At 38.7% G+C, this 25,289-nt stretch overlaps 1 protein-coding gene across 3 annotated transcripts in view; it reads right to left on the reverse strand.

Annotated features, from left to right (window-relative positions):
• Positions 1 to 440: 440 nt before the first annotated feature.
• ZNF143 (zinc finger protein 143) overlaps positions 441 to 25,289 on the reverse strand; it is a 38,209-nt gene continuing 13,360 nt past the window's right edge. For 2 of the 3 annotated variants that reach the window (XM_058806525.1, XM_058806526.1), the window contains exons 5-16: positions 25,124 to 25,204; positions 23,973 to 24,169; positions 20,075 to 20,149; positions 15,906 to 16,025; positions 14,852 to 14,927; positions 12,538 to 12,663; positions 9,444 to 9,623; positions 8,110 to 8,337; positions 6,737 to 6,885; positions 5,259 to 5,420; positions 4,330 to 4,476; positions 441 to 2,391 (exon numbers count right to left, since the gene is read on the reverse strand). In XM_058806525.1, the coding sequence (XP_058662508.1) occupies positions 2,308 to 2,391; positions 4,330 to 4,476; positions 5,259 to 5,420; positions 6,737 to 6,885; positions 8,110 to 8,337; positions 9,444 to 9,623; positions 12,538 to 12,663; positions 14,852 to 14,927; positions 15,906 to 16,025; positions 20,075 to 20,149; positions 23,973 to 24,169; positions 25,124 to 25,204 (1,625 nt within the window). In that variant the 3' untranslated portion in view covers positions 441 to 2,307. The remainder of the gene's footprint in view (positions 2,392 to 4,329; positions 4,477 to 5,258; positions 5,421 to 6,736; positions 6,886 to 8,109; positions 8,338 to 9,443; positions 9,624 to 12,537; positions 12,664 to 14,851; positions 14,928 to 15,905; positions 16,026 to 20,074; positions 20,150 to 23,972; positions 24,170 to 25,123; positions 25,205 to 25,289) is intronic. The other variant, XM_058806527.1, reaches the window with a different exon arrangement.

Here is a 25,289-nt window from a genome sequence, read left to right on the forward strand (position 1 = left end):
TGCATGGAAGCAGCAGGGGAGAACCACCAAGGTCTGTTATGAAGGCAGGCTAAGGCACACATAATCACCTCAGCTCTTCTTTAAACACTAAGCATTTTACCTTATTTGTGTCGAGGGAGCTAGCAAAACATGGGAGCACCACCTTTGACTTGGGAGTTTTGCAAGAGTAACTGATAAGGTAACAGTCACAGAAATAATTTTTAAAATACTACAGGTTTCCTGACTGAGCTGGTTGTGAATGAACACCTTGCAGCAAACCAACTTGTATGAAAGAAAAAGAATACTCACATTTGTACAGGGGTCAGGAAATGTTCTGGGAGATGAAAAGAAATAAGAACTGAAGTTATTTCTTTGCTAAGTCAAAGTCACCGTTCTGGCCACCATTTTCAGAAACTATTAGCAAGGAAATTTAAGGAAAAAAAAAACCTTGAACATTCACATCAAATGATACAACTTTAATTTCTAAAAGGTGATAAGTACTAAGAAACTGATCTAGTTGACAGGCAATTAATCCTCCTTGCATAGTACATTTATCTCCATGGGATATCAAGATTTACAACATTTCAGGAAAACTGGCACCTAAGTGAGCAAGCAACCTCAATCCTATACAAAAGTTACAGACAACCTATATGTTTTCAAGTTTTACTTTGTAATTTATGCAGAGAATGGCCTTTCCTTTGTCCCCATCTATCCCACAGTACTGTATTCTCTCACTGCTTCTGTGTAGAAAACATAAAATGCTACAACCCACACTGATACAGTAATTCACAATAAATTGGCTCATTCTATTCAAACTTGGCCTTTCTGAGGTCAAACACCTCAAGGAACTTAGTTATGGACTTTATTTTTTCATGTAGGACGTGCACCTCACAATACTTGGGATTCCTTAATAGAGATTTTGTCCAGAGGCTGTTCAATCCTTCCCTTGAGAAAGCTAAAGGTGAGGCTTCAGTTTCAGAAGTGCTCTTGACACTAATCTAAAATAAGCACTGAATCTTACAGGAAGCCAAAAATGTTTAACTTGCTTAACCAGCTTTCTAACAAGACAAGAGTAAAAACACTTCTTCATATAAAAAAAATGGAAAGTTACATTTTGCTGTATATTTTAGACATATCTACAACGGATTTTTCCTTTACAGAATGATAGTTGGAGAGAAGCATTGTACTTACATCATTATTAATCCCTTTTTCCTAGTAACTTGTGTCCTGATTTTCAAAAGCACTGATTATCAAGCACATCCTAGGTATTGAATGGTAGCAGCAGGCACTCAGAACTGTTGAAAACAACTATTAGTACTTGGACTTTTGCTGCAAATGCACCATTTGAAAATAGTTCACTTGAAAATGGGGAACGTCACCTTTTAGTGAAAAATCACTCTTGTAGTGTTTTAGAATGTCTGAAATAACTATTACCAGTATTTGCTTAATACACTATAGTGGATTATGATCAAAATTAATGCCAAAAAATTCAGTTTATGATAAATAAACTTTGGAAAAATTTATACAAGGCCGTAAATAAATAATTTGAACTTCAGTCTCAGTAAGAAGTAAAACAGTATGTCACATGACAATATCGTCCTATCTAAACAATACAATCTTGCTATAGTTTATTGCATAATAATTCAAGAGTAACATCTTAAGTAAAATATGTAAAGAAACAAAATCATTAGATTTACTTTCTTTAATATTCAACAACCAGTTCTTTGTACATAATCCAATTTAAAGATAATATAATTAGCACTTCCAGCATTAACAGTCTGTATTTACAATGAATGAGATGGGGTAGATAATCTAAAGAGTATTCAAATCTGTATGAAACAAATCAAAATACGAAGATTTACAGTAGTAGGCTCAAAATCCAAGACTTTTCCATTAATGGAATGCAATTTAAAAAGGCTTTGTTGCCTTTATTACTTGTAAGGGTTCCTGAAATGGTTATTTAAACAGCTGAAATCTTCAGTAATGCCTTCATTATTTGTACATGACATTAAAAATTAATTCCAATACTTCTATTTTTTACTTGCTTGTAGACCAGTCTGAAATCTGATGAAAGGATAACAAGGAAGTTTACTATATAATCCTAATTCCATATTCCTGAATGCAACGGTTGGAAGTAGATGATGTCAGTCCATTCCAAGGGTTATGTACACAAAACTTAGAAAATGTTCTTCACTCTTGCATAAAATGTGTACACAGTATCAGTGAGTGGGGGACTTCAAAGTTTTTACGGGCTGTTGCTGGCATGGACTTTTGTTGGTTGAAAATAAAATACCTTTCACTCTATTGTTCTGGTAGCAGTTTTACAAGTTAATCATCAATCCCTGGTGTTTCCCCCTGTTGTATTCTGGAGGCTATTCTAATGGCTTCTTCCAGAGACTGTTGTTCTCCAAGCTGAAACAAACACATTCAAACAGAAAGAAATCCAAAACGTTACATTTAGATAATAAATGCATCCAAAAAGTTCTGAAAGCAAAGATCTAGATACCAAACAGTACTTCAGCCCAAATAAGTGTGATCAGTATTGTCACACCTCTCCTGGATGATAATATATACCAGCAGCTATCTAATCAGCTTGACAATTAAGATAGCTGCTGCTAGGAGATTACACTGAGTTTATGTGTAACCACCAAATACATGTGCTTCAAAGAACTGCTGCATGATAAACACACTTCATGACCCACAAAGTAGGTGATATTTTACTTGGCAGATATTACAAAGTTCAGACCAGGCACAGAAGTCCCAGTGGCTGTTGCATTTCATTTTATCACTGGTAAAGCAAGCAAACATCTTCATTTTTCCTAACTCTCTTAACAGAAAGTCAGCTCTTTGGAACACCATCTGACATTAATTTATTAAAAAAGTGTTCATTTATTGCGGAATCCCAACTGCATAAAAAAGCTGTTGTGATGACACTGTTTGAGTCTACAATTAATTTCCTCTCTAAACTATCTGGTACTACCAGAAGTAAGATAAGCAACCCTGAATAAATACAACTTGACACAATTTTGGGAAGGAATCCATGGAGTTTTATACTGTCTTTATGGGAACACTGAGGACAACCTCAGCCTCACAAAAAAAATGTAAAGCTGGTCGTTACCTATTGGCTCAGAAGAAACACATATGAGAGTGTGAAAGGTAAAACCAAATTGTTTGACCTAATGAGACAATCCTAGGTATCACTTGTTATTTTACAGTCGCTGCATATCACATTCAGGATCCACTCAAATCAAGAGCTCTGTTTGCACCTCGTTAGGATTTCAATAGGACTATCAGGCTACTGGCTTTACCAGGACTTAGAAACCAAATGGATTGATTTGTTAGTATTGAAGTACAAGAGAAAAGCAAATCAAACTCTCAGGAATAATCAACACTATTTTAATTTTAAAATCCCTCTCTTCTATTTGTGTATTTTAAGTTTAATTAATGTAAAGCAACCTAAGTTAATGCTCCATTGCTGGTAACAGAAGAGGGGCTTGTGCAGAGAGTGCCTGTTTTCCTTTCATTCAAAGGACCCTTTTAGCTACTTTTTTCTTTTCCTCATGCAAAAATTGCCTTCTGACATGGTTTCTCTTACAGGCAGTTTTCATTAGTGCCAAATTAGCTCAAAAGAGAGGGGTTCAGAATTCAGGGCCTCTCAACTTTCAACAGCATCTCACTTGCTACTTTCCATTTAACAAAGGGTAAAATAACAATCTCTTGTTTCTGCTTGAGGATATTAATACTATTCCTTTCAATCTGAGCTCTTAAGAGCTCTTTCATACCTAGAAATTACCTTTTCCTGACAGTGTTTGAACAATGTGAGGAACTATTTACAGAGACTGTTTGTACTGTGCTGGTTTGGCACATTACACAAGGTCACTATTTCCAGAGATTTCTGATTATTAATCTTTCTTTATAACTGTTTGCCCTATTTTGCTATTAGCATTTCAAGGTTCAAATAACAAATTTGCTAATTTTATAAGTTCATAGCAATTTATCCTTGAGGGTTTGGATTTATATGTGTCAATCCTATATGCAAAGCTGAAGGATGAACAAAAGCACTTTTTCACTGAAAACCTGTGAGTCCATGAACTACTTGGTTGACTTGAAGTTTAGACCTCCCCCAGCCTTCCCCTTATTTCTGAGTTCTACAAGTAGATTTGGAAAATCAGATACTGTTTATTCCTCTTCCTAACCCTATATATTATTTTAAATATGTGATAGTTTAGTTGTGGGCTATTTTTTTTTTCAGGAAACCAAGGTTATTCAAATCATTTTGTTACCTGACTAGGTAGCTTCTAGCTCTAGAAGAAACAAACACTCCAAAAAAACCATTTCTCCCCATCTTACCTGTACTGCAATTTGTGTCCCATTGGATGTGGCCAACAATGTGACAGGTCTGGTTTCTGTAGTCACTAGGTGGTGTCCATGCTGCTGGTGTCCCATTTCTGAGGAGGCACTGTGAAATGCTGCTAGGTCCTGGGCCACAATTGCAACCTTCAGGACAAAGGGACACAGTCACCTGCCTGGCACATCTGTTCTGCCCCTCACCTCCTACCACCACTGCCTTCAAAGCTGGGATCACTCATCAGCATAACTGTATTGTGCAAAACAAAAGTTGCCATAATTGTGCTCTCCAAATTAGTACTAGCTCTTAAAATATAAATATCCTCAGGACTGCAGCAATTCAATAAATGCACCTACAGACCTGTGATTATCTACACAGAGATTAATAACTATCTTTATTTTCATGTGGTGCAATTTTAGAACAGTTGAATGAATTTCAACTTGAAGATAACATCATATTTGTACTAAAAAGTTAGCTGTTTTATCTGTACATTAAAAACCAACCCACAGATATAGACTTACACAAATGTTTCCCATCTGCCAAATAAATTACAGTCCCATAATATTAACCAATGAAATTATAGTTCATACTGGATTCTATACTTAGTTCTGTCACACATTTACTGTGTAACTTTGGGGGAAAAGCTTGGCATTTCTAGGTGTTATTTTACAGACACCTAAATGAATCATTGGAATGGTACCTCAGATTTTTTTCTTGGTGCCTCCTTGTTTTTAAAACATTTTAAAACATTAAAACCTGCAGATGTACAGCCCTGGGTAGGACACATCAAGCACTTAGGAGGGGATGTGTGGGCCAGGTGCTGGAAACTGCTGAGCTAAATCTGCATCAGTGCCAGCAGTGTGGTGGCTCAGGGCCCCTTTGCCACCAGCCCTGAGGGGACAGGAGCAGGAGTGCAGGGCAGTGTCCTCACCTGCTGTCCCTCGGTGCCCTCTGCAGTGACCATGGCCACCGAGTGCGTGCCGGCCGAGGAGATGACGGCGTCGTGGGCAGGGACGGTGATGGTGGTGCCATCTTGTGTCACCATGGTGATGGTGTTGCCGATGGCCTGCATGTCTGCCTGGGAAATGTTCACCTGCAACACACAGCAGCTCCTGAGGCAGGGAAGGGCTCAGAGCTGCTCCAGCCTCATTCCCTCTGCCCCACTGGCTGGGATCCAACAGCTCTGACCTTTCAGACACACTGACCTGCTCACAGAACAGAAAATGGCCCTCAGGAAGAGGAGGGGATGCAAGCCTAATCCCAGAGCCCACAACTCCATGTTATCCCAAATAACAGCATAACACATTATCTATGCATCTGTCTTCCACAGAGGTCAGTGGGATTTAAGTTTGTACCACCTGACATACTTTGATCTTGATGTAAATACTAAACAGCCCTATGAGGGCTTAGAATTTAAGCCACAAATAAACAATCCATAACTAATTAATGACATAAATTACTGATGTCTCCAGTACAAATGCATTAAGGTATCAGATATATAATTTGATGTCTGATTTACAAGTTAATAAATCCCAGAACTGAAGTCAAGCTGAACGATAATTTAAATATAAGAATTCTGTGTCAAGGCTTCTGCAGGCCTTCATTTTAGAGGGTAAAAATTACCAGTTACTTAGTATTGCTGAATTTCCAATGTCCTGGCAATGTAACAGGCCTCTTGGATATTTTATTTCAGTCTGAATTCAGAATATATCTTTCATATATTACTGGTACTTCAGTTGCCCTGCCAGCTGATACAGATTTTTTTTTCCCAAAAGCCTTCAATACACTGCCACAGTGAATCAAGAGAGTTGTGTTGAAATCCCCTTCCAAAGAAATTTCATATGAAATCCTTAAAAACATGTATCCATGGAAAACATTAAAAAAAGACAGCCATAGGAATGTTCAAGTGGAAAATAATATCAAAGGATTCCTTATCCTTTAGTTTATGTTAGAAACTGCACATTACCAACCAAACTGCTTGTGAAGGAAGCACCTGGACTGCAAAGACTTCCCCCACCCCTCAACCCCCCAAAGTGTGTGCAGCCAAGACAGTGAAGATGCCCATCAGACATTAACAGCATAATCTGGGAATTGTGAGAAGCCTCAGAAACAGGCTGTATATATAGCAGTTGTTTAAAAAGTTCTTTTCAGAGTGACAAAGATAACAAGGACAGATCAATCCCCTAACTCTGGAAAACTTTACAGTTTAATGTGTCAAAATATGTGGTTTCACTTAGGTACTCCACAGGAGCACATCCCTAAAGATATCCCTACACAGCTCCAAAGAAGCTTCTTTCCACCAACGTTTATCCAGAATCCTGTGTGATTTCAGAGAGCCCATGGAGAAGCTACAACCTGTGCCTCAATTCTCAGCCTGGTTTTGTCAGCAGGTGACACTGAGTCACTTACATGTTGGGTTCCATCCTGGGATATGAGTGCTACTTGTTGGCCTAATCCTGACTGAGTGACTGTTGCAACCTGTGCAGAAATGACATCTTCTCCCTCTACACCTGTCACATAGGTGATCTGGGAGCCTTTGAGCACATCTTCACCTTGACCTATTGGATACAAAGAGGCAAGAGGTTACTTTCCATACTCTAAATGCTCTCAGGAGAGCCAATGACAAGTCCCAGTCTTGTCTGAAGGTTTTAAACACTCCAACAGAAAAAAATAGTGGAAAGATGAGAAAAATAAAAGAAGGAAAGATACCAGAAGCAAGTCAGAAAGTCTTTTTTTGGGAACATGGGGTATAATCTTCTAGCAATCAGTTTAAAGACACATAAATACTACATATACATTCAGTTTGTAAGCAAATATCAAAATGTGATAAACATTTCTAATTTATTCATTAAATGTTAACATCTCCATGCAAGGGACTCCATGCAAACACAACTGGATTTTTTTTTTTTAAGTTATTAATTAACCACATACAGAAGAATCTAGTGACATGCCTTTGTGTGAAGATTAAAGTAAATTCATTATCTTTATAAATATTTAACCTCAGCAAATAAATGTTATCATTCCTTTAAAGGAAGGAATTAAGCTATAGCAAGTCTGCTTGAGGTGTTCAGTGCAGTTTCCCACGAACATGGTGCAAAACAACTTTGCAAACCCAAACAGTTTGTGGGGATATTTCTGATCTTCAGGCACATCCAAAAATCACAATTTGACAGTGGTGTTTGTCCTTTCACAGTATTTCCTTCAGTCTGATCCTTTATACTCACAGGATTCAATACTCATGATACCATGAGCAGCAAACTCTGGGGAGTGCTGCAGCCCAGCAGCTCCTTTCCATCTCTGCCTCTAGGACAGTTTACAGAAACTGCTCTAAACCACAGCAAAGCCAGCCCCTATCACTGTACTGCAGAAACAGATTTTTTTTTTCTCAAGGCAGAGCCTTTACTCAAAAGATTGTCACCAGCCATGGTGTTATATATATACACACTCTTTGAAAAATCCCTAACAAAAGTCCAGTAAGTTGTAATCTGCTTAGAGTCTCTCTGGTTCCTTAGCCACATTCATGTTTTTAGCAGGTTTGCTGAGATTTCAACTCAAATTTCTCTCTTAACCCCATGACTGCTATAAATGAGTTTATTTTCTGGCCAATTACCATGCAATTTCTGTTTACAAGTTGCCTACCACCCTAAAAAGTCTTACAGAGAAATTAAGATATCTTTATTAAGTACTTTAAATTTTTATCTATGTTTTCATTTCCTTGGCTACCAAAATCCCCCAGCAAAATACCATCCCCCAACTAGAGATTCAAAGGCTGCAATTCTAACCTGGAGGTGGCTCAAAGAAAGCCTCTTGTTCTTCCTCAATGGGCTCTGTGTCGTTGTGTGCTGTCCGTTTGTGCATAGCAAGGGTAGAGATCTGCTTGTAGGTCTTCCCACAGTGATTGCAGTTGTAGGGTTTGGAATGAGTATGTACAACATGATGTTTGTATAAACTGGAATACTCTGTGAAACGTTTGTCACAGCCAGGAACTGTACACACATAGGGCTTCTCCCCTGTGTGGGAAAACAAAAAGGATAAAGTTAACTTTATTAAGGATGCACAGGAAAAATTGCCAGCAAATGATATTTGAGGACAAACCTTCATTGCCAACCATACTTTCATTTCAAAGGCAACAGAGAAGTTCAACCTCACAAAGTTTATCAATGCTACATCTTACTGTCTTTAAGAATTACTGCCAGTAAATTTGGCCCATTTTTCTCCCTATCATTCCATCTAAAACATCCTTCTGATGAAGGCTGAATGATACAGGCTGAAAACTGCCATTATTGTCATTGTACTGAGAATTTTGTTCTTTTATTACTGGAAGCCCCTTAGTTTTCTTCAATGATCAGATATATTGACTAGTATCACTTGAGTATTGAAAGCTCTGAGGAAATCCATAGGAAGCATGTGTATAAACAATTATGGTTTCATAAACCTTCCATTTAAAAATCAATGGAATGAGTGTCCAAATTACACTGTAAACAAAAAATATAAACTAAGCTATAAAATGTTGCTCTATGAACTTTGTCTGTGTTTCTATAACATACATAATGCTGCCAAGCTGATTTGCCTATCATCACTGGCTTTTACATTTTAGAATCTTCAAATTTGTGCTTATTATTTCTGCTCACCAAATAAGTATTCTGCTCACCAAATAAGTATTCTGAAAATACTAGATAAGTATTTTCACATCTAGACTATGAAAAAGGAAGTTTTGACCACAGTTCCAGCAGCAAGGAAAATACAGCTGGGATGAAAGGGTGACTCATAACAGTGAGCCAAAGTTAAGCTCAGACTTGTCCTTTAGTGGTATTTATTTAAGAAACAGCTCACAAGGGAGGCAAGCCCCAGAATCATATTAAGGATTCAGCTCAATGCCCAGTTTAAAAAACTTTGTATCCACACCAAAATGATTCTGCCTTGACAGCAAGGTGGGAAATCTAACTGCTTAAATATCCTCAGCTGAGGGGAGAGGACACCCAAACAGAATTACCAAGCCAAGTCATAAAACATGACTATACCCAATTACAGCACACCAAAACATTGTTCACAAGGAGAATGACACAGCCTCTCCCAAGCAGATTCCACTTCAAAGTACAATAAATCACTCATGTACCTGTGTGTATTCTCACATGATTCTTATAATTAGTTGCACTGGCAAAAGCTCTCCCACATCCTGGCTCTGTACAGTAATAAGGCCTCTCGCCCGTGTGTGTCCTGATGTGAACCTTTCTAATATTAGATGTTGTGAATGACCTGCCACATCCTTCAAAGGGACACTTAAAAGGCCTTTCACCTGAAAAAGAAGACAAGAAAAGGTGCACAAGCAAAGGTTACAAAAGAATGAAAATCCCAAGTTACACTTAGACTTGAATGTAGGAACCTAAAGCTACCTAATTTTATCTGTGAGATCCTCAGTCAGAAATACCATGAACATGCCACTGTGGAGTGTTCTAGTTTAGCCAAAATGAATAAAATTCAGGAAAACCATACAGTCTGTAAACTAAATTATGAAGCATTTAGATTAAAACTTTAACATGTATAGAACAGACTGTTTTATACTTTAACAGTATAAAACAGAACTGATTCATGCACAGAATCAGTTGCTTGGATTAGCTTGCACACTGACCATAATCTAGCAACTGTTTAACAACCTTCCCAATCCATATATATATTCTCCAAACCAAGTGTATCATACCATTGATATTTGACAATTGTTAATTCTTTGACAATTTGACAATTGTTAACAAATAAAACTTCATGATTTAACATATAACCAGGATAAACATGCATTAATAAAACTTGTTATAGAAAGTATTAACCTTAAAAAAGAAACTTTCTAAAGAGAAGCAGCCATAAAACTCAAGTTTCAAACCCCCAGACCAGAGCAAATCACAAATACAGGTTCTTTTAAAGTCTTTTTGTGCAATATAATTTTAAGCACAGTAACTTACATCACTGCACCACAGCATTTCACCATGAATCGCAGCCAAGGCCAACCAATAATACTGCAATAACCCTGACCTTTCAGATCTACCAAAGCACATAGAGGAGGAGAGCAAGGGGGGTGAAATTTGGAGACATTGGAGCCACTGACAGGATGTCCTGGGGTAATTTCCCACTTCTAGAGCCAAGTACATTCTACACACTGAGCTGCTTATCAAAGAGCAGAATCTGAGAGCAAGAGCAGAACACCACTACAGATACAATTGTAGGTAATTAGAAATAAAAGAACAAGTCCTGATAGACAGTAATACCACAAAACTCCAAAGCAAATCGCTCCTTGGCAGAGGAAACTACAATTCACTCCTTCGGGCGGCTGTTTGGGAAGGTTTTGCAGCTTCCTGCCAAGGCAGTGTGTATTCCCCGAACACCTCAGTGTTGTGTTACCATGGCTCCCCTAATCCTCGCTGCAGCCAGGACCCCAGACAGTCCCAAAGCAGCAGGGCCAGCCCCACCCAGCAACAGACCCTGCACCAGAAACCAGGACAGATCCTCCAAAACAATGCCCGCAGGAATGTCACCAGACCGGTCCCTGGAGGGGCCTTTTCAAATTCTAATGTACTTCCCAGCTAAGCGACCTGTTTCCAGGTGACAGCGAATTCCAGCTCTAGAAATGCAAAGCCTTGAGGCTGTACCCCTCTGCAGCACCATCCACAGCAGCTCTCCCGATGCCAGAGCTGCGTGTCTGGGGAGCTCATGGAGGAAGCCAAGGCAAGCGTTTGATGGGGGGAGAAGTCATTCTGGTTAAAACAGGCAGAAAGTGAAGGAAGTGCTGACCCTGATGTGCCTCCTAAAGAAGGGAAAGGTTTCTGAGGGGTGGGAGAGCCCAGAGCTGCCCCCTGCCCTGCTGCAGCTTGCAAAGGCGTGAGAACACGCTGCTCCATCCACCTGCACAGAGCTGGTGCTGCACTTTTCCTCTCATTCTTCAGCTTCCTGGAAACTCATAAATCTAAAATGAGACACCCCTGGCCCCTGCTCTGCTGGGAGAGTACGATTCTATTACTCATACTGTTCAGGTGGGTAGGTTACATAGGGCTGGCTCAAATCTTTCATCTCAACTGCTAAACAGATTAAATTACCTCACGCCTTCTGTGGCCATAAAAAAGGAAAGAAAACAGTCCACAGATAGGAAACCTTTCAGTTCATAGTTGTACTTGATGCAGTGCATATCAACAGTCCTCTTCTAGAGCTGAGATGTGTTCACACTGATGTTTAAAAATCAAGACAGTACTAATCCCAACATAATCTTTTTATGTATGGAAGTCCAAACAAGCAGAAATATCCTAATGTAATGCTGAGTTTTTACAATTTTTATTGCCTATATGTACATCCCATCCTGCCATATTTTAACTATTTCTAATTTGAAAAAACCCCAAACCCCGACTTCTTTTATTGTTTCTTCTTGACTCACAGATTCAGACAGTTCAGTGGAAAAGCTTGTCAGCGCTCCAGCACAGACATCAATATATTTAATGGAATGGGTTAGCAAGTGATAGATTGTCCTTCCTACATTTAGGGGTTGTTTTACTTGAAGATCACAGGCACAAAGGAGACATTGTGCAATCTTGTTTACACGTGTGTGCAGCCACAGAGTTTTGCAGAGTGTAGTGTGTGCTGTCTAGAATTTGTGGTTTGGCTTTCAATTTAATGTTTTTAGACAAAATGTAAGATTTTCTTTTTTGTGCCTTTGCAAGTTTTAATAGCTGTTGGTTTTCTGTGACAGAAAACAATTGTCATAGAAAATTCTGACATTTTGGTTTTCTGCTGGAAGAAGAGATGGAAAATGAGGATAACAAGCTCAGAATATCAACTGTCATGGAGCTGGCATGCGAGTTATATTAAAGCACCAAAACTGAGGAACACTGAAGCCATTTCTAAAAGGCAAGACAGATTACTGAGGAAAAGTTCCTTGTTCTGTTACAGCTGCAGATGAAACTGTAAAAGCAATGAGTGACTCAGTGACAATGTAAGTGAGGCACTGCTAAAAGTTAGTGCATTTGCCATAGTAGTGTGAATGCTTTAGCACTTTTTCCAAGAAAAGCATGCTAGATTTAATGCTTACCATGCTGAAATGCTGCTGAGCTCACTGGGCTTCAGAAAGAGAATATATACAGGCTGATTTTGTCAGTATAAAGTCACAGAATGAAGAAAGAGAAAGAACTAAAAATGCACCGAGGTGAATGAACAAAGATGTGTGCTGAGGGTACCTGTGTGTGTCCTAATGTGCTTCTGCAGGTCTCCTGAAGTCTTGAAGGACTTGGTGCAGTTCTCCTCGGTGCAGCGATAGGGCTTCTCCCCGGTGTGCGTGCGCACGTGGCTCTTCAGCCCGTACCCTGGGGACACAAGGGTGTCAGCAGGGCACCAGCACACAGCCAGGACACTCAAGGGTGTCAGCAGGGCACCAGCACACAGCCAGGACACTCAAGGGTGTCAGCAGGGCACCAGCACACAGCCAGGCACTCGGCAACCAACACACAACCACAGCACTCATCAAAGGGTGACACAAAGGGTGTCAAGCAGGGCACCAGCACACAGCCAGGACACTCAGCAACCAACACAGAACCACTGCACTCAAAGGGTGACACAAAGGGACACCACCACCCAGCGAAGGGTGACACAAAGGTGTCAGCAGGGCACCAGCACATAACCAGGACACTCAGCAACCAACCAGAATCACAGCACTCAGCAAAGGGTGACACAAAGAGTGTCAGCAGGGCACCAGCACACAAGCCAGGACACTCAGAAACCAACACACAATCACAGCACTCATCAAATATCAACAGCAAAAGCTGGGCTTGCTATTCCACTCAGCAATGTTGATGAGTAAAATTTACTCTTTCATTCTTTGCAAGCTCTTCATTCTACCCGACAGAGCAGCAGATCTCTAGGTAACAGTTTAGAAATTCTTAGATTCTTTATTTTTTATTGTTTTATTTATTTCCATGATTCTTCTCTTTCCCTTCAGAAGGATAAACTGCAATTATGTGGACAAATATTTATTCTGCCTTCTGAAGAAGCCATGTGCTGTGCATTCCATTGAGTTTTTACCTCTTCCCACTACTGTCATCAAAATGATATTTAATTATTTGCTCACAGGAAAAGCAATAACTACAAAAGTCAGCAGCAAAATCACACATACAGGTGCTAACCAAGAGCAGTCATAGACACTCATTCTCGTTAAGATTACTTTTAGGAACTCATCATCATCAAAAGCTCTACCAGTCTGAAGTGAACTTTGGATCAAGCCCTCTATAAATTATTTTGCAATGGGCATTTAACCAAAATTTGCCTCTCAGCACTTCACTGAAAACATAGTGACTAAAGAAGCCTGAAACAGCCATTTTAGAAAATGAACCTGAATGTCACTTGTATCCACAAGTGACGTATAAATTTGTACAAAATAAAGTCTGTAAGAAAATGACATCTGCTTTAATTTCAGTGAGTTCTCCCCAAAACAGCTGAAATTCCTGTTCTTGATGTTTTTTAAAGCATTAAGCATTTTAACCAAGCTGAGCATTAATTCACATTTATATCTAAAATAAACCCAATTTCATGACTCAACCCAGGAGAGTTCTTTACATTTAAACCAAAGACTACTCAGTACTTAAAGTGAATTTGGCCAAGGCAAGGATTGCTGAACTACAACAGTACAATGGCTCTGATCAAAAATACAGTGTTTATAAACAAGCAGCTGTTTATAGCCATACACCAGTGTGTTGCAAAGGAAGAGAGTATTTAATGACATAGTTTTGAAATCCCTTTACAAACACTATGCAATTAAACTTAGGTGCAGCCCTTTAAAAGTGTGCTTGTTTCCCTTTTGACTCTTTGCATCAGTATTTATTTTGCTTGTTTCTATTCAAAGCAATTGTACCAAATGTATTAGATCAGATTAAGTTATCTCAAAACATCTTATTAAAAAACCAGAGTCTGACTTTTCTAAGCATGATACTAATTTACATTCCAAATAAAAGAACTAAATTTGAAACAAGTTTTGCTCTTCCACTTCCTTCCATGTTTCATTCCTCATAATTGCATTTTGCACAATCAAATTCCTTCTCAGGGAGAGCATCATTTATGAGCAGAGTAATCTGTACAAATGGGGAGTTCCCTTCATGATAGAAATTCAATAAAGAACACTTAAACTAGCATCTTCTCTCAAAGTTCCTTTCAAATTTAGACCAGAAGATCAGGAATCTGCCCCTAGCCTAAGGTTCAGCTTTCTATTATCACCTCATTTAACTTTTGCTATTATTTTAATGGTAAGAAAAGCCTATTTTTAACATTATTTGACTGTAGATGACAGGAGAAGAGTGAGGGAAGTGTTGAGTGCTTCACCTCCTTCCCCCTTCAGTAAGAGTTAAACCTCTCTGTCCTTTCTACTGCTACACTAGATGAAAATGTAACTTTTTTTTCCAGTTGTCCCAACCAACTCAGCAGTTAAAAAAGGCAATATTAAAAATTTAGTTTATTCACACACAAACACTAACAAGCAGGAGGAGTTAGTCTGCACAAGATTACCTGTTGCAAAGGCTTTGCCACATCCAGGATGCTCACACTGGTATGGTCTGTCTCCTGTGTGAGACCTTTCATGCACCTGTTGACATCCAATACAGTGACTTAATGAAATGCTGTATCTGGTTACTTCAGCACAGAAACAGTTCATTCTCAAAGCCCACATATTTTATTTATCTTACTAAGATTCACATTGAAGTGTCTGTCTATGTCAGCGATGAAAAAATAATGAAATATGCTAACAACATTTTCCCTAAAACTAAAGATGTCTCTTTGCAAGGTCTAACCTGATCCTGCCAGTCAGTTTGGCACAAAACACTTCTGTAAATACATGCACAGTTGCCATCATGCACTACACTAAAGACAGGAGGTAAATATGCCTCAGACCCCACTCTCTATCTGATTTTTGACTCCAATGAATGCTTCCAATGATGCTCTAATAGTGCATGAAACCTCTACAGCCAGGACATCATTTTAGCAATGACTCCTAAAGCCAGCCACTCGCTGGCTCCTGTGGTCAGAGACAAAGCAGCACTATGAGCAGGTTACCTCATCAGCAAGGGACTGTGCCAGCCTCAGCTGGAATGTCAGCAGCCCTAGACCATTCACCATTCCAGTAATTCCTTTACTTAATTTAAAATAAGGAAGAGAATTAACAAGTCACCATCTGTGAAAAGATGTGCCATCTTTTCACTCTGAATATTAATTTTGAAGAGTGTCACTTTGTACTATGATGGTGAAATATTTCAAAACATGGAATTTTTTCATGATCATGCATACATGTAAAGTTGATAAAACAAATGCTGGATTCCAGAATTTCTGTGACACTGCTGGTAGGAACAACCTCACCATGCTGGCAATGAGCAGCTGAACATGATCCCAAAACACAAAGTAAACTCAGCTGAGCACCACCAATTACTGTAAAATCAATCCAATAAACATCTGACAAAACAGCCTCATTGCAACTGGCTCCCTCTCAATTTCTATTACTTTTAACCACATAATCTTTCCAAAAATATCATATTTACAAAGTAGCAATGCACATTTTACATCTCCTCACCTTAAGATGGTGAGCTGTTGTGTACAGCTTTCCACAGCCGTCATAATCACAGCGAAAGGCTTTCTCTCCAGTCTGCTGAGATTTTGCAGTCACTCTTGTTCCATGTCCTTGCAAGACAATCTTAAGGGAAAGAGAAAAAAAGTTTTAAAAACTCCAACCACATACTAAAAAAAAAAAAAAAAAATCCAACCAAAAGGGATCAGAGAAGTTACACACTTCATTTTGCTATCAAGCCAGAGCTGATTTTGACAGGTTTCTTTTGTTTCTCTTTGCTCTGCTATGCCATGTATTTCTGAGCCCTCAATAAATAAACTAAAAATAAATAACTGAAAACCATGATGGAAATTGTAAACCATTTACTTGTACCTAGCAAATTTAAAAGCTTGCATTAATTAGTCCAATAACAAAGACAAACTATTTTAAATATAAGCACAGTGGTAAAATGACCAAATTAGTAGACAAGTCATAGGTGCTAGATCTGTTCCTAAGGGAAATTAGTTATAAACCAGACCACCTTCAAATATAAGTTCATGGAAAGGCCAAACAATAATTAAATATCCTTAGAATGAGCATTTTTTGAAAATGAAGTAAAGCATTTTGAACTGGGTCTGCCATGCATGCACTTTGATCAAACTAATTGGAGCATTGTGAGCCAGGTTCTACTCTCCCTTGTGGCATGACAAGAAGAAAATAAGCAGCACAGCTTCAGGAGGCACCTGAAACCCCTTGCACAGGCTCCTTTCTACACTGACATGCAAGAAACATGAAAAAAAAACTGACATTCATACAGAACACAAAGGCAGCAGCCCAAACATCAGTGCTTGCACACAACTTGGTGCAAAGCAGTCGAGACTGTTTTATACAGTCTGTCCTTTCAAATCACCTCCCTTCTGTTACAAATCCAATTCTACTCCAAACTGTCAAAAGATTTCACAGGGTGGATGAGGAGACAATACTCTCAGCAGAAAACAGAGTCAGCTGCAGCAGGTTGCTCACACCATATCCAAACAGTTTCTGAGTATCTCTGAGGTTGGAGACTCCTGAAGTCTGCTCCCTATGTTCACATTCCCAACTAATTCTTTTGGCAACTGAGGCTCTGCAAAGTGGCTCCCTTTGCTCAGTAGCCTGCTCAGACTGCCTCTTGCCATCCCTGAGCTCCATTCCGCTCCTCCTGTGCCCTGCTGTGATTCCTTCTGCAGATACCGAGGAGGTTAAAATTCCCCATGAGGCTGTGGGCCTGCGCACACCAGGCTTGCTCCACTTGTCTGGAGAAGGCTTCATCTTCCTCCTGACCATGACCTTGTGCACAGTCACCAGCTCAGCATCCACTCTGGGCTGAGCCACCTCCCATCCCACAGCCCTGTGCACTCCTGCTGTTCCCAGTGGAAGGGCAGCTCCTGCTGCTCTCCTTCCCAGCTGGCCCTTTTAAAGAGCCTGGATCCATCACCACAGCACTTCAGCCACCTGAGCCCCCAGCACAGCTCCCTGCACCAGGGAGACTGCAGCAGCACACACCTTTATTTCCTCTTCCAGAGAAATCACACATTTCACTGCTAACACCTTTCCTACAGATCCTTCAGAGACAATGGAATAACCCGTTACCTTCAGAATATTTGTAAGACTAAAGGAGCAAAGTTTAATAAAAAACTTTTAATCAGCTGAAATGTTCAACTCCATCACTTCAGAAAGTCTCCTCTGGAACCACAGAGAAAAATAATCTGGATCAAGAAACCATTACTGCTACTATTGTTTAACCTATGACAGCATGAAACACAGAAATCACTTCAATACATTAAGGATCATAAAGAACACATTTGGTTGAGAACTGAAGCACTAATTATTTTTTTCCTATCTATATCTTTACTACTATTTCTTTGTTGTTCCAGCATATAAAAATATTCATATAAAATATGTGTATACGTGCTAAGTTCTGCCATAAAGCTCAAGTATGCCAAAGTTGAAAAGAAAATGAAAACAATTCTGTAATGTGCTGATATCTGCAAGGAAATAACCAGCCATAATCCTACCAATATTAAGATGGATACAAAAACTGGGAAGGAAGCACCTTTCTAATAATGTGGAACTTACTGAGAGGAACTGTGTGCTTCAAATACTTTTAAATAGAATGAATAAATAAAGAGAATTTAAAACCCTGTATTTTTAGGAGATCACAAATGCATCCTGATCTCAGAAAGGTAACACAGGAGAAAACCAAAGATCTTGGATCAGATTTTTCTACTACATACATAAAAGCAGAATCATATAACCAAAATGTGTATTATGAGCAGATGGGTATGACAGGTTTGAAAGGAAATAGTGAGATATCCATTTGGGCACACAGAGTCTTTTGTTTTCCCATGTAGAAATCACAAAGAGGTTTTATGCTTTTTTTTCTTTGCTGAAACACCTAACTAACCACATGCAAGTCTGAGTGACTGCTTAGCAGTGTGACATCTGTTCTATGCTGTTCCCTGTGGAATTAAAAAGTTTATAAATATACACCTATTTAATTCTGCATCTAAGTGTGAGACTATTTTATAAATTATAGATCAATACATATGAATACAGAATGAGTTCCAAGTAGGTATCTACTTAAATCAAGATATAAGAATGATTTCTATTTTTATACAGAACTGATAGCTGTGGGCCCCTTCAACTGAAGGCCAACTGTAGTCACCTTATAAGGGTCAGAATTTGAGCCTAAGCCTCATTACCTTTGGAAATATCAGATCTTGTTTTGTTTGGAACATGCAGTGCTCCACAGATTGGCACATTTCCATATTGCACATATGTTGCCATATATGTATAAGATAAAACCACATTCAGTTTGCTTTGGGGCTGAAGCCAAAATCAATATTTAGGCGGATACTGATTACAAGTAATTCTGCTTTATTGGCTCTTACTTCAGGTAAAACCAACAAAACTTTTATCTTACTCCTCCTTGAATTTTGCCTTTCATTGGAGTTGTACCTCTATTCCAACCTACAAGTGCAAACCCTCTAAATTTCTTGATTTCTTTTTCTGGAACATGGTCCAATACAGTAAATAATGCAAGTATTAGTTATTCTCTCCTTCCACAGTCATGCCACACAGGCAAAAGTGAAGTGTCTGCAGCTTTAAATATTGTGGGATCTAACTTGTAAAAGATAAAATTTGAGCTGTGAGAGGTGAGCCATAATTATTCCTTTCACAGATTATGTATTTTGAACTTGGAAGAAGACATTTTTCCTCCTTGTCTACTTCATTATTTCTTAAATTAAGCAAACAGGAGAAAAAGTTTGCCCAGAGAAGCCCCATTCTCAATGCAGTGACTTTTCCATTTTTGGTTTTGTCATCTGAACATGTGAGGATATAGAGTTTTTAGTGTTATTTTAGTTGTATATTTGAAGCCCAGGATATATTTTTGTCTTTTTCTTTAATAAAATACATTATAATGCCAAATACCATTCTCCTTACATAATTTTATGGATCTTAGGGAAAAAAGCTTCAGACTTAGTAAGTTGCACCTGTATTTTCCATTACCCTTTAAAATTTTACATTAATCTTTTAACATTTAAAGGTTTGTAAATTCTGTGTACAAACAATATAGATCCAGAAGAAGTTGAAGTCTTTTTCTCTTCTTTAAGCATTCTCTAGGAGCAATACTCTTAACTACTGATTCTTTATAAAACCTGCTGTAAAGGTCAGGGACCTTAACAGGGCAAGTGGAATCAAAATAAGTCATTAAAGAGAGAGAACAGTTCCAGACCTATGCCTAGAATGGTCTCTCCTAGCAGAAATTTAATAACTGAGACAGCATTCTTCTGCTTTAAGTACTATCAAAAGTCAGCTCCTTCTCTGGAAAGAACTTCTGAAATACTTACACTGTTATTGAAGAAATACTCAGGTCAACTTGAAAAATCTTAGAAAGCCAACCTAATTTTTAATTATCTTTTAACAGGAAAACCCCCTAGACAACAGTAAGTATTAGAAGACCTTTTACAACTCTTGCGACGGGATCTTGTACAGAGTGAGATATTATAATCCATCTGTATTATTTGAAATCTACAACTTCTGAAGGGTAGAAGCAAACCACAGTTCATGGCTACAGGACTCCCTGTCATGCACCTTGCTGGGCAGAAAAGACAAAAGAAATAAATATATTTAATTATTTTGTATTAAGAACATACCTGCATTTTTTTATCTTGTTCATTTTCACCTATAATTCCTGTGCTACTAACACTGTCATTTCCATCAATAGACACCTGAAAAACAACATTGAAATGGGAAAAACATTTACACCAGTTACTTTTATTCATCTGAGAAAGAGAGTTCCTGAGACAGCTCCTGGGTTTATTATTTCATAGCTCTCTAGCTCCCTCTTGGAACATGGTTATCCCATAGTACATCAACTTACACAAAAATCACCACTTGCAGCACCTGCATTACACAACAGACCAAGTGAGCACAGCAAAGTTGTTTTATAACAGGCTAGGAAAGACTGCAAGAACTAAGGATGTTAAATTAATAGACTGACAAAAGTATTACAATAAATCAATAAATTTAACAATACTGAGTTCTGACAAAAAAAAACCCAAATCAAACATTTATTTATTTTATAACAAAGATATCTCTCTCACTCCTAGTTAAGCAGAATGTACTTGTTTAAACAGCACAATTCTTTTTGAATAAAAATACGTAAGACAATGTGTTACATCTCAGTTTGAACAAATCAAATTATAACTAAGTAAAGACTTGGGTATTGCTACATAGGTTTGTTTTTAAAGACAGTCTCCAGGAGGAGAAAGGTATTGCTGTTTCCAAGGAGCTCACAAAAATATTTGAAAGACTGTTGGATGTTAATGTGAAATTTTTATTTAAATAAAAATGTAATTACCCAGTTTAAAAAAATATCCCAAACTCTCTCACAAGCAGCAGCTCAAAGAACAGCATGTTACTGGTCACTATATAAAAAATGAAAGTATATTTTGCATAGTTTCCCATCCCTAAGTTGTCTCTGTACTAACCACAGGCATCCACAATAATCTCTGCCTCCATTATATTCAAGGCTAAGACTGATGCACCTAAGCCTAGTCTGAGTGATTTTATTCTTCTCTAGAGCAGTTTGGCAGGACCCCTCCCTCCCAAGAGGGCAGCAGGCCCCTGAGATCACTGGGGTTGTGTGCAGCACCTTGCCCACAGCAGCAGCCCCAGCAGTTTGCCTGGAGACTGGCAGAACTCATCCCAGGAGAGGTTTTCACACTCCCTCTCTAAATTAGACCATTTATTTTGGGGACTTTGAGCTACAACAGTAATAAGGAAACTGCCCAAACAGAGGTAAATTTACATTACAAAAAGATTGAAAAGAGTGTCAGAAAGCAGGTGATTTTGGGGTGTTTTTTTCAGAGGGAAACAATAGCTATTGTGGGACCATCTCCCTCAGAATTTTTAAAGGAAGAGGAGAGAACCTGCACAGAAGGGAGACCTGAATTACTTCATCCTGAACTTCCTGTTGTTGGCAGAGAGAAGAACTGCTGACATGAAATTAGAACTTGATCAACTATTGGAAACAAATGATGCCAAGAGAACGTGTGTGCACGTGTTGAGGCAGGCACAAATCCCAGTTCCTGCACTCTGCCAGCAGCTGGGATGGCACAGGAGAGCAGATTATGGAAGGCAAGGATGTGCTGTAACCTCTTCACCATTCCATCACTGAGAGCAATGACCTTTTCTCCTCTGGGAGGATGGTGCCATTGACTCAGCCCAAAATTAGAGGGCTCAAGTTAAGTCTGCATGTGCTTTGCATGTTGTGGAAAGTGGCACTTTCCTGCCTCAAGGAGAAGGGAGGACAATGAAAAATGTCCCTGTTCCACCACTTCCAGTGAGCTTCTGGGGAGTCTGCTTGGGCCTCTTTGTATGAACTCTCTTATATTCTACACTGGCACCTTGGGCACCCCACTGATCTTTCTGTTTCTGCCTGTTGCATAGGACAGGGAAACAAAGAAGAACCACCACTCTCCAAATTCACCTTTCTTTTCTTTGCCCTTTAAATTTCAAAAAGAAAGCCTTAAAAGAACCAAACAAAAAAAGACACCCAACTTTAAACTTCTCTTTAGCAGTATTGTAAGAATTCTGGAAGGATTCCAGGGCAGATCTTTGAGCTCCTCCTAAAATAATCTCCTTTATGCTAAAGAAAGGTTTAGTCTGCCTTCAAATAAAAACACAAGGGCACCTACATTGAGTCAAAGTAAAGGCCATACCACTGCACCATTTCAGTTCCACCAGCAGCCAGCAGCAGATGCTGGAGAACACTAAACAAACAGGCCAAGCATGTAGTGATGCATTCCCCATAATATTCTGCCAACCTCCAAGCAATTTGTGGTTTATGAACTTCCTGAATGGGTTTTTACCTAATAGCTATAGACACATTTTTCTTCCATGAATTTATCTAATTACTCCTTGAATCCAAGGACATATTAGTGTTCACAATATCCTACAAGCAGTGCTTAACTTGGAGCTGTTTGAAAAAGCATCTTCATTCTCATTGAACCCATCACATGAGAGCTTCACCTGTTGTTTCCCAGTTCTGAAACTGGTGTAGCCAATGACAAGGCATTACTCTTCTTTGGGCTACCTAAAATTTTATAAAATCCTATCATATACTTACCTTGTGTATTTAATTTCTTCCTGTACCTTTCTCAAGGTGTCTGAAACACCAGCTATGAAAAGAGTACCTTGCCTCACTATGAAGAGTGCACGGACATGGAGAAGAATCACAAAACCACATTTCCTCTTTTAAGAAAGATACAGGGTTCTGACCATTGAGCTAATATTTGGTTTTGTAACAAAAAAAACCCATAAACCAGGTGTAGTGCTTGGAAACTCACTTCTACTGACTGTCTCCTAAAGGTTCCAGCAGTACCAGTCAGAATAAGTTCTGAGATGAAAGCTTAAAGAAAACATTTTTTCCTAAGCAAACACACAAGTGCACTACAGGAAACAAACTCATATTACAGAATTAGAAACCCCATATTGAGTTAAATAGGATGAAAATGCAAATTTATTTGCATTTCTTCTGTTTCTTTTTCACCTTCTCAAAACATGTATATATATATCAGAAATTATGATTAATATGGCTGCTTGTTAAGAAGGGCAAAGTTGTGATTGACTTAATCAAAATGAAATAGTACCTGTGGAATGTATAAAAGCTTGTGATTACAGCTCAATTAACATTGAATTACCTTTTATTTCATGAAATGTTAAAGCACAGCATCACAACACAATTTGACTGCCTGCCATAGGATCTCTCAATTCTAACAGAGAGAAGCATAATGAAAAGAATAGTGAATAAGCTATTTAATTACCCTAACTGGCCTCCCAGATTTTGACAACTCTCTGTGACCTTAAGAGGACAGACTTTAAAATATATTCTGCTCTTTTTCCAGAGCAGTACAAGCACTGATGGCAATTATCCAGCAACTGGGACACAGCTTAACTACAGTCATGGAAGTTGCATCACCCATTACCATACTTACATCATGCTTTACAGAGCCCAGGAAAGTGAACAACATGAATTTTGTGCATCCTAGTGCATTTTTACTATTGAAAATATAGATCAAAGAAGTTTTTTTCTGAACTGATTGTCTTTTCTACACTTCATACCATGTGTTGTCCTTGCTCAGTACACCAGGCCATTCTCTTCCCATTCAGGGAAAAAAATTAATCCAGCAACAGTGCCTGAACAAGAATAATTCAACTTTGTCCTTCTTTGCAAACAGTGTCCTTCCAAGAGACTCCTTTACAATGCTTATAGAATAGAGAAGATTATAATTTAAATGTCTAAATGGCTTTCTAAATCCTACTCCAGTTCAGTGTTCAATCTTTTCTCCTTTTTATGGAACACTATGCACAGAGCTGCTCAGGACAGTGAAGCACTGTCATGACAATTTGGTGTTTTCTAGGAGTCTGAAACTCTCCCAGTTACAATTTCATTTCTTAAACAATAGTTGGCTTGTGCTGTGCTGCCAGGTATGTTGTGCTGTGTATTTTTTAAGACATGATGGCTAGAGAAAATGCCTTGCAGAGTACCTTGGCTGCATACTGCTCCAAAGCACTGATGGTGTCAGGGTCGATGGCAGCATCTCCTGTGTGCAGTCCTGCCACTGTGCCATCAGCCTGGATGGCCAGAATGGTGTCAGACTGGGGCATCTGCACTGTGTGGTGGATGTAGGCAGTGGTTCCATCCTCCAGCTGCACAGCCTGCAGGGCACTCTGGTCATAACTGTCTGAGGAATGATATTGCACAGTGTTAGGGTTCTGACAGGAGCAGCAGTGTGTTACATGGGAAACTACTGCTCTCCAGGAGGTGTCTCCTGAAGTCATAGACACATATGAAATATATGGGAAATAGAACCACTAGTATATGAGATATATAAACACTTAAAATAATACTGTGAATAACACAGGAATTTGTTTTCAAGACAACACCTCCTATAGTTTTATTTCTACTCTTCAAAAAGTTTAAAAAAAATTATATTGATCTAGTTTTATTTATAAAGGAAATCAGGAACACAAATATACTTTCCATTTCAAATCCACTTATAATAAAATGAAAATAATATACCAGATCTATTGATATCATTACTTCAGATTTTAGAATTCATAGATCTCACGTTTTAAGAAGAGAAAATATGCAAAAGAACTACAAAATACAAAACAACTTTTAACAAAAAAAATCCATATTACATTCTCTACATACATTACTGTTGTTGGTTGTAAAATGTAATTGTCACACTGTTTAAGCCAGTCTTAAAATATATACTTGATCACTTTTTCTAGAGAAGTGGTACCATTTCCAAGACTAGTGTAATCATCTTCTGCAGAAACATATGTTATCTGGAATAACTACATTTGCATTCTTGACACATTCTTAAATGTGTCAGCTGTCACATTTTCTGCCCTATTACTTAAAGGTATAAACTCACTTTAATGTGACCCTGGGATAAATAAACAGTGAAATACACTGGGTTTGATTTCATTTATAACTGTTATAGGAGGCCCAGGTCAAGAACTGAAACAGTAATCTCAACAATTTTCAGCTGTCAAAGTTAAAGCAACAAGTAATTCACACTGGGAATCCCCTTAAGATGATAGTTTTTAGAGAGTAAAACACTGAGTTAAACACTGCTGAAGTTGTGTTGGACACTGAGGTGACAAATGGCACTTGGCAGAGCAGTTACCTTTTGAGGTGTGATGGATAAATGCTGTGGTTCCATCCTCCAGCTGCACCGCCTGTCCATCCTCCAGGCGCAGGCTCTCCCCTGCTCAGGAGAACAATTAGAGACTTCAGAGACTCCTTAGATGGAAAGATTAAACACTAAATACCCAGGATTACAAAATACCCAA

Source organism: Ammospiza caudacuta, chromosome 6 (assembly GCF_027887145.1).
Source record: "Ammospiza caudacuta isolate bAmmCau1 chromosome 6, bAmmCau1.pri, whole genome shotgun sequence".
Classification (NCBI taxonomy): domain Eukaryota; kingdom Metazoa; phylum Chordata; class Aves; order Passeriformes; family Passerellidae; genus Ammospiza; species Ammospiza caudacuta.